Genomic DNA, 14,496 nt, shown 5'->3' with positions numbered 1-14,496 from the left:
AGAAGGTAAAATCATAAAAGGAGAATACTACTCTCAACTTATAACAAAACTGGATGCATTTGTGAAAACAGACCTGGTGTGAACAAGGAAAAAGTCTTTCATCAGGACAAGGCACCACCTCCAAAAGTGTCTTGGCAATGGGGAAATTGAATGATTTGCCCAATGAAGTGCCGAAACATCCATTCTGTTCCCGAGATTTGGCTCTCCTGAACTTCCACCTATTCTCAGAACAGGAGAATTTCCTCGCTACTCAGTGCTTTTTGTCCATTCAAGAAGCAGTTGTTACTGTAAGTGGGTATTTTGTAGAACTTAGAGGAACATTAGATAGAGGGGATAGTGGTACTGGAACACTGATGAATGAAATGCATTGATATTAGAGAAGATTTTGTTGGAAAATGAAACTTAATTGAAAGCATAAGCTGTTGTTTTCACTATCAGGTCGACAACTTCTCAGATCACCCTCATACTTTGGCAGATCTCCTAATTTTTATATTGCGTTCTTATTTTTCTAATAATCCATCTTCTATATCTATTTCGCTCAGCTTAGAATTCATGGTTAAGAATTGACATGCATATAAACATTTAGGTGTCATCACCATCGTGTAGTATTTTAGTTTCGTACTTCTAGACGGGCATCTCTTGCCCATATATTTATAGTTGAACCATATGCTCTTTTCTTTATTAACTCTTAAATCTATAGCTAATATTTCTAGTATATTACGCTATGTCCTCTCTCAAATGTATTTAAATTTACTAATTTGTTATATTTTATCTATTTGTGTGTGTGTGTGTGTGTGTGTGTGTGTGTGTGTGTGTGTGTATTTTGGTGCATTTTTATATTTTTCGTGAATTATGTTCTTTCAGCTGAAATTCGAAGGCCAAATCTATTGACCATTCATTCCAACAGATTTTCTGAAAGCACTACAAAATCACCTGCAAGAGCTACACACTTTACTTAATATCCCCTCCCTCCCTCCCTCCCAGACACACACACACACACACACACACCAACCAACCAACCAACCAACCAACCAACCAAGACGGTACGTCCACGTGCATGCACGTGCTGTTAGAATGTCACCGGCTCACCAGCTGAGTTGACGAATGTTGTGATAGCTGAGTGTGTGTGTTTCTACAGCTGTGGGGGCCTTGCTGGATTGGAAAAGCTTTGGTTGTTATCCATACGTGGCAGCAGCCGCCACGACAAAACTGACTGAATAATGAAAATATTAAATAAGGGAAACTCTAAAAACTAAACCAAACTAGTGACAGAAGCCAGTCCCACAGCTTAAAAGACAAAATGTAGGCAAGTGTGTGAATAGACATGCCCTCACTATGAGATTCAGCTTTCAAGTTATTTAATGTTAAATATTTTGGGTATAAAATGATGCATAAAAATTAATAACTCACTAATGCCACAAGTGATTCATACAGATGTAGTGTCAGTGGACAGGTCTCAGTGAGTGAATGGTGATGGTAGATTGTTTTGAATGGTTATGGCATATTTTTTTTAATGTTATGCAGTTTAAATTGCAGGTGGAGTGTGTATTCTACACATGAAAAAGTAAACTGTCTCACAAATAAAACATGAAATAGTGAAAGTGGCAGCGACATTAGTAAACATATGTTATTAGTGATGTATGATTGCATTTAGTTTTACTTGTTTATTTGAATTCAAGACATTGTGATCTAAAATACATCCACATGGACAAAAGCACTGTTTGTGACCAATCAATTATAGCTAAAGAAAAACTACAATCAGCATTGAAAAGCTGATGAAATTTGCATCCAAATTCTTGTATATATCAACACAAATACCATGGATAGATAAAAAATCTGTTCATCAAGCATAGGCATGTAAAAGTATTAAAGTTTGCAAGCTTTCGGAACCAGTGGGCCTTCTGGCAGAAGGATTGAAGGGGAAGGGAAAGGGGTGAAGGAAAAGGACTAATGAGGTTCAGAGCAAGGTAGAAGAGTTAAAAAAGTCACCCATAACCTCCCATCAAGAGGCTTATCACATGAGATAAGAAGGAAAGACTGATTGCTGGGTGCAGTGCCCAATAGTCTGTCTTCCCTTCTCATCCCGTCTGGTAAGTCTTCGCTGACCTGAGGTTCTGAGCGACTTTTTATGTGTGTGTTTCTTCTGCCACTATTTGGCAAGAAGATTTGTTACCTATCCAATTACAAGTTCATGTATATGTAACATTAAATTTATAATTTAAGTATATGTACAGAAGTCAGAAGTTTATGGCTTCCACACAAGTCTATGCGAGGCTCTAAGCAACAGAGGCTATTTTCGTCACGGGCACTTTGCATTCGTCCAGCAGTTAAAGCGGAAAACAGACAAGACTTACACTATGTGATCAAAAGTATCCGCACACCTGGCTGAAAATGACTTAAAAGTTTGTGGTGCCCTCCATCGGTAATCCTGGAATTCAGCATGTTGGTGCCTTGATGACAGCTTCTACTTTCGCAGGCATCCATTCAATCAGGGGCTGGAAGGTTTCTTGGGAATGGTAGACCATTTTTCACTGAGTGTTGCAATGAGTAGAGGTATTGATCTTGGTTGGTGAGGCCTGGCACGAAGTCGGTGTTCCAAAATGATCGCAAAAGTGTTCTTTAGGATTCAGGTCAGGGCTCTGAGCAGGTTAGTCCATTACAGGGATGTTATTGTCATGTAACCACTCTGCCACAGGCCGTGCATCATTATACACAGGCGCTCAATCATGTTGAAAGATGCAGTCACCATCCCCGAATTGCTTTTCATCAGTGGGAAGCAAGAAGGTGCTTAAAACATAATGCAGACCTGTTCTGTGATAGTGCCATGCAAAACAGCAAGGGGTGCAAGCCCCCTCCATGAAAAACACAACCACACCATAACACCACCGCCTCCGAATTTTATTGTTGGCACTACATACACTGGCAAACGATGTTCACTGGGCATTCACCATACCCACACCACGCCATCAGATCGCCACATTGTGTACCGTGATTCATCACTCCACACAATGTTTTCCCACTGTTCAATCGTCCCATGTTTACATTTCATACACCAAGCGAGGCATCGTTTGGCTTTTACCAGCATGATGTGTGACTTAACGAGCAGCCGCTCGACCACGAAATCCAAGTTTTCTCACCTCCCGCCTAACTGTCATAGCACTTGCAGTCATTCGTGCTGCAGTTTGGAATTGCTGTGTGAGGGTCTGGGTAGATCTCTGCATATTATACATTACAACCCTCATAACTGTCAGCAGTCTCTGTCAGTCAACAGAGGTGGTCAGCCTGTACAGTTTTGTCCCTTCACATTTCCACTTCACGGTCGCATCAGAAACAGTGGACCTAGGGAGTTTAGGAGTGTGGAAATCTTGAGTACAGACGTATGACCCAAGTGACACACAATCACCTGACCACGTTCGAAGTCCATGAGTTCTATGGAGTGCCCCATTCTGCTGTCTCACAATGTCTAATGATTACTGAGGTTGCTGATCTGGAGTAGGTGGCAGCCCAATGCACCTAATATGAAAAACGTATGTTTTTGGGGATGTCCGGATACTTTTGATCACATAGTGTATGCACGACTGTACAGAAATATTTATGAATATTTGATTGTGGCCTTGTAATATTTAGCTTGTGTTGATCGCAAAGACTCTGAAACATTTTTAATTCACATGGACTTGGAAAATTTAGTATTTTATCTATCCTCAGTAACTTTAGTTGTATATATCAAAATAATAAGCCATCAGTTGCATGAAAGAAATTTAATTTCTTCACTGGTTTTTGGGCACTTAGTGCCCTTCTTCAGAAGGTTATACTTACTGCGTTATTTGCAAGTGTCAACAATAATATGCATAAAGAAAAATGCCATTGTCATGTGGTTCATAGTGCACTATGCATGTGTTATTGTTGACACTTGAAAATAATGTGATCAGTATAATTTTCTGATGAAGGACACTAAATGCCCAAAACAGATTCAGAAATTAAATTTCTTTTATAAAACTCATTGCAAATTATTTTGATATATAGTTACAAAATTGTACATCAGTTGAACTGGTTGCATTGGTAGGTCTAATATTTTGTGAGAGTTGATCGCAGATACTTGGAAATATTTTTGGCATGTGGACTCTGAATATTTTGGGTTAGGTGATATAGTCTTAACTCCTGCAGTTGACTGGTGATGAACTGCACATAGAATATCATTAGTTCGTGATTACGGAACTTCAGCTTTAGACTTTGGCAAAAGCAACGAATGCATAATGCTGGTCAGCCTATTTAAATATTTGCACATGTGTATATCATTTCTGTAATAATTGAAGATGAAATGTGAGAAGTGATACTTTGTTTTCCCAAATAAACTGTCTGTTGAAAAATTAAAATCCCATATGAAATGAAATTTGTTCCACTGCATTATTTCTGTGTGCATTGAACTTCACTTAATTTATTTAGGGTTAATGCAACAGATGCATTAGTTGGCCCCTGGATAGAAACATAGCCAATATTTTGAAATCTGACTGTGCATTACAGAGGCCATTCAGACAGTTTTTTTTCTTGCTTTTCAATTTTTTTATTCATGCTGACACATGCAGGGGCTCGAGCCATTATTTGGTGGAAGCACCAATGCTGAGCTTAACCATTCATCAGTCATTTATCCATCATGGATCAGCAAGAAGAGCAGAGTCAACACTCACATTTACAAGGGGTAGTCAATAAGTAATGCCTGTTTTGGTTTTAAAAAATCTGGAATTTGTTATGGGACATGGTGAAATATTCCTACTTCAGCCATACAGCCACGTGGAGTGGCCGCACGGTTAGAAGCACCATGTCATTAATCGTGTGGCCCCTCCTGCTGGAGGTTCGAGTCCTCCCTCGGGCATGGGTGTGAGTGTTATTCTTAGCGTTAAGTAGTGTCTAAGTCTAGGGACTGATGACCTCAGCAGTTTGGTCCCTTAGGCATTCACACACGTTTGAACATTTGAATAGCCACTATAGTTTCATGAGGTTGCGATTGATGGTGGCACTATACACAGCCTTCAAAATGGCGTCTGTAAGGGAGGTGTGTTCCAAGCAGAAAGCTATCACCGAGCTTCTTGCTTTGGAAAACCAGAGCATCGCATATATTCATAGGCATTTGCAGACTGTGTACTGAGTCCTGCTTGTGAAAAAAGCTCGATGACTCATTGAGCGAGGTGCCTGTCGTCATTGCAACCAGGTCGCACAAAACTGTGCGATCTCCTGCGTGCTGGCCAGCTACACACAGCTGTGACTCCTGCAATATTGGAACATGTGGGCAATCACATTTGAGGTGATTCTGGATCATAATCAAATGCCTCGCTGTTCGACTGAATGTCTGTTGATAGAACTAGCACATTCGTCCACCAGTTGGTCCAAAAATCTGTGCCTCCCTAACAGAAGAGCGTAAAGAACAATGAAGGATCCTCTCTGCGAAACTGCTTGCACATTACGAGACTGATCATGACAATTTGTCGAGCATGGTCAGAGACAGTGAAGCAAAATGTGAATTTGTGGAGTGGTGCCACATCAGCTCTACTTTGTAAACAAGTTCAAAGCCACATATTCAGCCGGTAAGGTCATGGCAATGGTCTTCCAGGATTCTGAAGGGGTTATTCCATTTAATGTCCTTCTCCATGCTTCAGTGATCAACTCACATGTGTATTGTGCTACCCATAGGAAACTGAAGAAATCACTTCAGTATATTCATCACCACAAAAATGCAAATGAACTTTTCCTTCTCTATGATGATGCAACATCCCATACAAGTCTGCACAGTTGAGAGGAGCTCACAAAACTTCATTGGACTGTTCTTCCTCATCCTCCCTGCACAACATCAGACTTCTATCTGATTGACCCAATGAAGGGTGCACTCTGCAGGAAATGGTACATCAATGATGGGGAGGTTATTGATGCAGTGAGATGTTGGGTCTCATGTGTACCAGTAGTGTGTACCATGCAAATATATGGGCCCACCAGTAATGTGGCTTAAGACCATTGCATTGAATGGAGATTATATTGAAAAATAGGGATTTTTAGCCAAAAGAGTGGGGAATAATATGGTGTATTGGAATCCTGAATAAAAGTAACCTGCTTTCAGAAAAAAAGTGTTACCTTACTTATTGAATGCCCCTCGTACATTCCAAATATATCCATAAGATCACACCACTGTCTCTGGCTGCTGTGGCCAAACTGTGGGCTCCAGCTGCATCTGACATGAGCAACGATCCCCTGAAACACAGTAAAGGTGAGAGGCCGTACCCTTGTCTTACAACAGTTTTTACTTTAATTTACTGAGATATTTCTCCCATAAATTTCGCTTTGGATGTCGTATTGTTAGTTTCACAGATTGTTTTCTGGTTCTGCTTCAAAACCAAATAGTTTTATCCATAATTATTTTCAGAATGTTTCGAAAAAAAAAAAAAAAAAAAATCCTCAAAATAGAGTGAAGGTGGCAATTATTCTACTTCTCGAGATAGGAAACAGAAGGCATCTAAAACAGCTCATCAGTCTCCTATCCCACTGTACAGATACATGCAGTTGATCCAAAGCCAATTATTCTCCTTCCGAATACTCATCACCTTCTCCTTCGATTTGATTATCTTTATTACATGGGCATCTCTAAATAAATTGTAGAGTAATTAAGTTGAAGAGTAAGGTGTCATCTTTTCTGGCCACAGAGCTGGCAGGAACCAGCTATAGTCCTCAATTGGATTATGATTATTTGATGTTTTGCTTGTGGGAAACTGTTCTAAAAATCCCCATTCTTATTATTGTTACGGTAGTGACAAAGAGTAACCATTACAGTAGTGATGGTGACTGTGTGTAAAAATAATGATAGTGGGTGTAAATTGTAGTAAATGTATTAGTGTAATCAAAGCAAAAATATGCATTTTGTGGGTATGTAAGTGAACGTAGTTGCAGTTCTCTGTAATGGGTATAATGGCCACCAGATTATATTAGTTTTTTTTCATCTTTTGTGTTGTTACCACACCTGGTGTATAGAAAGATGTGAGCAGCATCTTATGTAGAATGATGAGCACTGTGAATGACACAGAGGTGCCGTGTACACGTATTTGACAGGGGTGTTGTCGCCTGACTGAGTTTCAAAGAGGCATCATTGTGAGTCTCCATTGTTTGACCAGCCAATCGAATTGTGCAATATCGTGCAGACCGATGTGACAATGGTCTGATATCAGACTGCACAAGAATGTCAGGGCAGGCATACTAGTCATTGAGGTTCCAGTTGGGTCACCACGAGATAGGATCACCGTATTGTGCACCGACCACAGTGTAACTGCTTCAGATCTGCACCTACCACCTGAGAACGAGTAATGGACTCTGTGCAACATTCTGTCATGTCGTAGCAGTGGTGGGAGACAGGCAGCAGCTGGACTAGGGAATTGCCATCCCATGGGTAGGCTGATAAAACCACCAAAGCATAAATGGCTGTGTTTGACCAGGAAATGTGGACCACTGATGAATGGCATGGAATTGTGTTCAGGAGAGAATTATGGTTCTACACTACCCCAGGTGAACATTGGCAAGTGTAGTGACAACCTGTGAAAATGTTCTTTTCTTCAAGTGTTCAGGTGAGGCACTGTCGTGTTACTTCTGGCATTGTGCTGTGAGGAGCCGTTGGGTGTGACTCCAGGTTGTAACTGGTAGTGACTGAGGGAATTTTGAAGGCATAGCTGTATGTTAATCATTCTCTGGCCTCGTGTGTTACCTCTCGTTTGACAGTATTGTGGTGCAATTTTTCAGCAGAACAATGTTCATTCATACATGGCATGTGGTCTATGAATTGTCCTGCAAGATCCCCAAATCTATCCCTGATAGACACATGTGTGTGAGCTCGGACATCAACTCTATCCCATTGCCAGTATGCAGGATATCAAGAACCAGTTACAGTGGTTGTGTGCTAGCTTGCCTCAGTTGTTTTATGTTATACCCTTCCGAACCAAATCAGTGGGTGCGTCCAGGCCCAAGGGTGTGCAGTATCATATTGATAAGTGGCTCATACTGCAAAGTTCTTTCTAAATTTAGCTCGATTTTGTCACTAAAATATCACCACATATCCTTTCAACCTGTGATGTATCATTTCATTTCCTCCTCCTCCTCTTATTCTGAGTGTTTAATGCTATTTGTAGAATTCAGTACAATGGTGTAGCATAAATAAATGTGATGTATGAATGTAATATAATACTCAATTTAAAAAATTATTACAAAGATATTTACGATGCTGGTTTCAGAAAAGTGTGCATGGAAAAAAAAAAAAAAAACTTTCTCAAATCTAAAGAAAAAAGTTCTGTGTACATGAACATCATCAAGATTGAGGAACATAAGTTTTGTAAAATAAGGGTACCTTTTTGTGAACAGTCATACCACTTACGTCAAAAGTAAAGACTTGCTGAAACTGGTGATGTAAGCAGTCATGAAGTAAGCAGTGATTGTGACTAAACAAAAAAATATGTATATATATTTTGTACAATTTCAGTTGAATGTCACTTCACACAAAGGAATGTAATAGTATCTAATTTATGCAGGTTGCTGAACATCTGCAGTGTGCAGCCAGTGTTGCACATCCAGAAAAGTTTGAAATAACTGTACCTATTTCAGTAATCAATCATTTAATTCCAGAAATTCATGAGATATATTGGTTCCTCAGTCAAAAAGTATGCAAATACCTTAATGCTGGTTTCTTAGACCAGACCTGTCTCGTTTCACAATTGATCAGTAGTGTTTGAACTATTTGGATGCACTAAATATGAGGTATTGTGGTGGGTACATTTATATCTTATAAAAGTGTTTAAAATATTTATAGCATTTGAGAGAATTGCTTTGAGGGACATAAAACTTGATAATGTCATTTTGTTGACAGGAAAGGTCAACCCCACTCAGTGTGAGGCAATCACGATGGTTGCAGCTCAGGTGATGGGTAACCATGTAGCAGTGACTGTGGGTGGCTCAAACGGCCACTTTGAGCTGAACGTATTCAAGCCAATGATGGTTGCCAATGTCCTGCGCTCCATTCGGCTGCTGGCTGACTCTTCTTGTGCATTTACAAACAACTGTGTTGTTGGCATCAAAGCGAATAAAGAAAGGATTGCCAAACTGATGAACGAATCTCTTATGCTGGTCACCGCTCTCAATCCTCATATTGGCTATGATAAGGTTTGTAGAATGAAACTCTATTCTTCAGTTCAGTCATACAGGTCTTGAAGAACTATGATTTGTTGTCACGTATTTAAAGTGTTTTTTAATAGATTCAGTCCATTTACGTATGGGATTAGGGTGTAGGAAGAAGTCTGTAAATCATTTTAAAGTAAGGTTAAGATGAGAAAAGTTTCTAAAAAAGAAGAAATTCAGAAAGCTAAAAATGTTGTGAAGCAGTAGGCTCAAATATATCTAAATTTATAACACAGGTGCAACAGAGAGGGTGTCAGCAAGTTGGGAGTTATTGAAAAGAAAAATATATGCAGGAACATATAATGGGCAGAGATGATAATAGAAAGTGAATTTGAGAAAAACAAATGGAAAAATTAAAAGCAGTCAGAATAGGTAAGAATAAATCAAAGTAAAAAGGAGGATGGAAAAGAGACAAAACATTCACGATAACTGGTGTGGGAATAAGAGGCATGTAAGTTGGCAAATACTATCCTCTGCCAGGCACTTAAATGTGATTTGCAGAGTATCCATGTAGATGTAGATGTAGACTTAACCACCCATAATGAAATGTTTGCAAGGACACCAATAGATGTGACAGGAAAAAGGAGAAAGTTGTGAGAAAGCTGGAGAAAATACATGGAAAAATAAACATGATGATGGCTGAGCTTTTTCATTTGTTTGGGGACAAGCTATGCCATGTGAAAACGTAGTGTGTAGATTTGAAGAGAATGTTAAAAATTATAGTACATGCTGACCTTGGCTATCCAGTCTAATTTAAAAATTCGTGTTAGCCATAGCAATGTAACAGAGCTGACACTAAATAAGAGTTGTATAATAACTTGTGTGCCTTAGTGCCCTTCACACAGGGCTCAGCTTTTTATTAATTGCACATGTAAACTACTTCACAGCTCACCTGATTAGCAGCTGATTGCTAATGGTCTCTGTACATGATGGAGCTGGATTTTGTGTCAAGAATGAGATGCACTGGACCACTGCATTGAATCTCATTCTGTTTAGTCAAACACTGTGAAGTCCAAGGTGGATTAGCAATAATGTGGAAAGGATAGATTGCTGCTCACTGTGTAGAGGGGGCAGACAGGCTCGATAATGAATGCTAAAATGTCTAAGCTGTAGGACTAAGTCTTTCTTCCAAAGAAGACAACACACACAAATTCACACAGCACAGCTTATGCACACACAATGCCACTGTGTCCATACCTCGAGGACCAACTTGATAGCCTCAGTGCTACAGTACTTCCATCATGGCAAATGCTACATTGTACTTAGACTCTTTATCCAAGATATTCATTTGTATTTGGGGTAGACAGTTAGATGTTTCTCCAACTGATTTGTGGAGTACACAAACTTAAGCAAGAACTGTAAATTCTGATTCACTGCACATGTACAAAACTGCAATCGTAACACTAACAGCATCAATGGATCTTTAAAGGTGCTATGTAGGATAGAAAAGGGCAGAGTAATCAGTGCTCTAGAAGAAACTGAGATTTATAGCTCCTTCAAAAAATGACCACAATACACACTTGTGAGCAAACTGGCCTCAGAAATAAAAAAAAATGGCTGGGGTATTTTAGGCATTTATTCTAATGATTTGAACAGCAAATTTTAGATATGTAAACCTGTTCCCTTCTATATAACCCCTCAAAACTGCAGTACATAAAACAGTGTGTCATGATCAGTAATGTACTGCTGACTGGCTGCTGTTTATTGTGCTTGCATATTACATTGTTATCTCTGCCCTTTGAAATCCAGCATATCTAAAAACTTGAATTCCACCAGTACCAATGGAGGGCGCCAGGAACTTTTAAGTCATTTTCAGACGGGTGTCCAGATACTTTTCATCACATAGTGTAGATACAGGATCACCCACTCTTTAAGGTAGGCCTACAGTAGCAACCTGCACATTCATGTGATGATAGCACTATATGCTGAAATTCATCATGTCTGCACCAATGCTCCATAATGTGTACTACCATGTTGCTGAAAGACTTTAATTCATCTTTAAGCTGGTGTACTTCATTTTTAATAGGCTGCCCATTTTGATGAATAATGATACTTCTGAGCAAATTTTCGTGGTGCTTGCACACTATAGTGTTACATTCCATTGCCCACATACACAGTGTGGAAATCTATAGGTTGGTTGAGATACTTTGAAGAAAAGTGAGCCATTTCTCATGGTTTATTCTAAGAAGACCTAGAGTTCCCCTACCCTTGGCAACAAGTATTTAACTAAGTGTGACCCCACATCACTCCGCTGTACTCTCACTAGTAAATTCCGCCAACGGCCCTTTCCCAAACATGTCGAGGTGCAGACTGTTCCTAGTGTAGCCCAATATCCCAGTAGTCCCCACTGGCTCCAGCACTGCATTGACATGCCTTACAGCAGTGCCAAGATTAGGTCAATTGCGCTGCTGGAACAGTCACACTGTGCTCACATTTGTGGCACAAGTTAGGGAAGCTGTCTTATCAGGTCACCACCTATTGTGTACACCCTCTCCATGTCAAGGCTGTTTCCTGCCCCCACAATCACTACCTGATCATCTTTCATAAAATTCTTATACAAAGGCCCTAAAACAGTCTCCTGATCCAGCCCAGCATTCGGTTAGAAAATACTGGTGACATGATACTTCTCCCCTAACTTGCCTCGTAATTGAAGGGCTACACTACTTCTGTGACTGCTATGTAAGACCATTCTCTCTTTTTCCTAATAGTGTTATTTGTAACCTTCCTAATCACTGGCAGAGTCTATTGCACATTTACGACTCCTGCATCATCCCGAGGCTCCTCTCCTCTCCTCTCAACTCTGGCAGCTGAAACATATTGCTGGTAACAACAAAAGTATCAGGTCACATCCTCCTCCTGCTAGCCTTCCTACTAACTGTCATTTCTCAACCACCCACCCCCTTGTCATCCTCAGGAGTTTCCTCCTACCTTGATCCAACTGTGCCTGAAGGGCACAGATCTGCTACATTTCTACAGTTCCAGGAGAGGGCCTCAGTGATTTCCCTAGTGTCCTCCCCACTACATCCCCCACTGTGAAACCATTTACTACCACTCCCACAATGCATCCCACTTTCCTACAACAGCTCCCACAGTTCCCACTCATGGTCAAATAATATTTATAGCAACAGAAAAAAGCTTGAATATGAAACACTAAGAGAATATTATGAAATATGTTATGTTTATTTCACTAATGTGGTAGATTTTGGTTTATTGGTAGAATACTGGGGAAGTGCAATCAGTCTACAATGGAGATTGCTTAAAAATCACTTGTGTGACCGGTTCTAGAATATTGCTCAAGTATGTAGGACAGACCACACAGGACTAACAGAGGATCTTTAAACATATTCCTAGAAGGGTGGCACAGATGGTAAGAAGTTTGTGTGATCCGTGGGAGAAAATTACAGAGATACAGAAGGAACTGAACTGCCAGACCTTTGAACATACATATAAACTAGCCCAAGAAAGTGTATTAGTAAAGTTTCGAGAACTGGCTTTAAATGATTAATTTAGGAATATACTACAACCCCCTATGTATTGCTCACATAGGGATTGTGAGGATAAGATTGGAATAATTACGGCACACACAGAGGCAATCAATCAATATTTCTTCCCACGCTCCATATGTGAATGGAATGGGTATAAATCTAATTTAGGAATATACAACAACCCCCTATGTATTGCTCACATAGGGATTGTGAGGATAAGATTGGAATAATTACGGCACACACAGAGGCAATCAATCAATATTTCTTCCCACGCTCCATATGTGAATGGAATGGGTATAAATCCTAATAACTGGTACAATGGGATGTACCCTCTGCCATGCACTTTGCAGTGATTGCAGAGAATAGGTGCATATGTAGAAGGTTGTTAATACTGTAAGTTCTGAAATGTCAGGTAAATGTAAACTAATGTTTGTCAGAAGTCACACCTAACAGCAATTTAAACCAACTTGAGATAGTTCCGAAATATAACACAGAGATGCCACAACTTCTCATTTGTGATGGGAAAATACGCACTAATATGGCTATTTGCAGATAAAGCTATTTATAAAAATATGCGTGAATATACAAGTTACAAACGTTAAGTTCATACAAGTTACAAACGTTAAGTTCAGTATGTAAACAAATGTAAGATTTTTAAAACAACTATTGGAAGTTCATTGTACAGGCAAATCGACAATATAATATGCACTAAATATACTGCAAAAGGTATTCAGAATGGAAAAACAGACAGAAAAGAACAAAAATACAATCAAGGAATATTTGATGAGCACTATAATCACACTTGTCACTTGGCTGCTATCTTATCAAATTTATTAAAAAGGAACAGCACAATAAATTTCACTGAAAGTAAATTGATTTGAATATATATCTATTATGCTGTTTAACATTAAAAACTGTTTACTCACTAATACCCTACTTGCTGCCCTCTAAAAAGCTATATCGTGTCTTAGGAGGAATTGTAGGTGTTGAGAGGAGGACAGGAATGATCATTCAAAGCAAAATGTTCTAGTAAACACTGGCTATAAAATGCATAACTTAAGACCTACGAGCACTTCATCATCAATGCTGTAAAACAAATCTCTTCTAGTGCAAGCTGTTTGCTTTCCATGTGTTGGGGGAAGGTAGTATGGACCAGAGCAAGGAAAAAAGTCCAATAAACATGTGAATACTTTAAGAGCTACAAGCTCTTCTTCAGTAGAAGACATTGTTTTACAGTAATAAAGAGGAAAAAGTGCTTATAGTTCTTAAGGTATGCATTTTGGAGCGAATGGTTACCAGATTCCTTGGATATCCTGTACAGTAGATACTATCAAGTAGTCTGTGACAGGTTTTACATATATTTCACATTTCATTAATCATATTTTATTGACCCTACCTTCCTTATATGTACTGTAATCAAATTCTTGAACTTTTCCACTTACTGCAAACATCAGAAACTATCTGATACATAGCAGCTATTGAAATGTGAAACAATCATTACCATCAATGTCTCCAGTTGTCTGTAATGAGGGTGTAACCAGTAAGTGCTTGATTTTCTTCAGGCTATGTTTGTTAGCATTCTGCTTTCAGATTTCCTCCTCAGTTGTAATGAGAAACAAGTGAAAATTTTGAAACAATACTACGGAAAGCTGGAGTCATAGTTCAGTTTTAAAGACACTACCTGGATGCATTTCATACTTGCTAGTGAATTAAGACACCTGAATTCTTCTTTGTGTATGTAATTTTGCTTGCTTCTTCAAAAACTGTGTACCTGACATGCAAAATAATCTTCTCTTGAATATCAAAGTCTTACTTC

At 39.3% G+C, this 14,496-nt stretch overlaps 1 protein-coding gene across 1 annotated transcript in view; it reads left to right on the top strand.

The window, feature by feature from the left end:
• LOC124716920 (fumarate hydratase, mitochondrial-like) overlaps positions 1-14,496 on the top strand; it is an 82,625-nt gene that overhangs the window by 66,739 nt on the left and 1,390 nt on the right. Inside the window, exon 7 of the mRNA XM_047243491.1 lies at positions 8,888-9,180. Coding sequence (XP_047099447.1) covers positions 8,888-9,180 — 293 coding nt within the window. The remainder of the gene's footprint in view (positions 1-8,887; positions 9,181-14,496) is intronic.

Source organism: Schistocerca piceifrons, chromosome 9 (genome assembly GCF_021461385.2).
Source record: "Schistocerca piceifrons isolate TAMUIC-IGC-003096 chromosome 9, iqSchPice1.1, whole genome shotgun sequence".
NCBI classification, from domain to species: Eukaryota; Metazoa; Arthropoda; class Insecta; order Orthoptera; family Acrididae; genus Schistocerca; species Schistocerca piceifrons.
The sequence above is the reverse complement of the archived record's forward strand: the minus strand, read 5'-3'. Positions and strand labels throughout refer to the sequence as shown.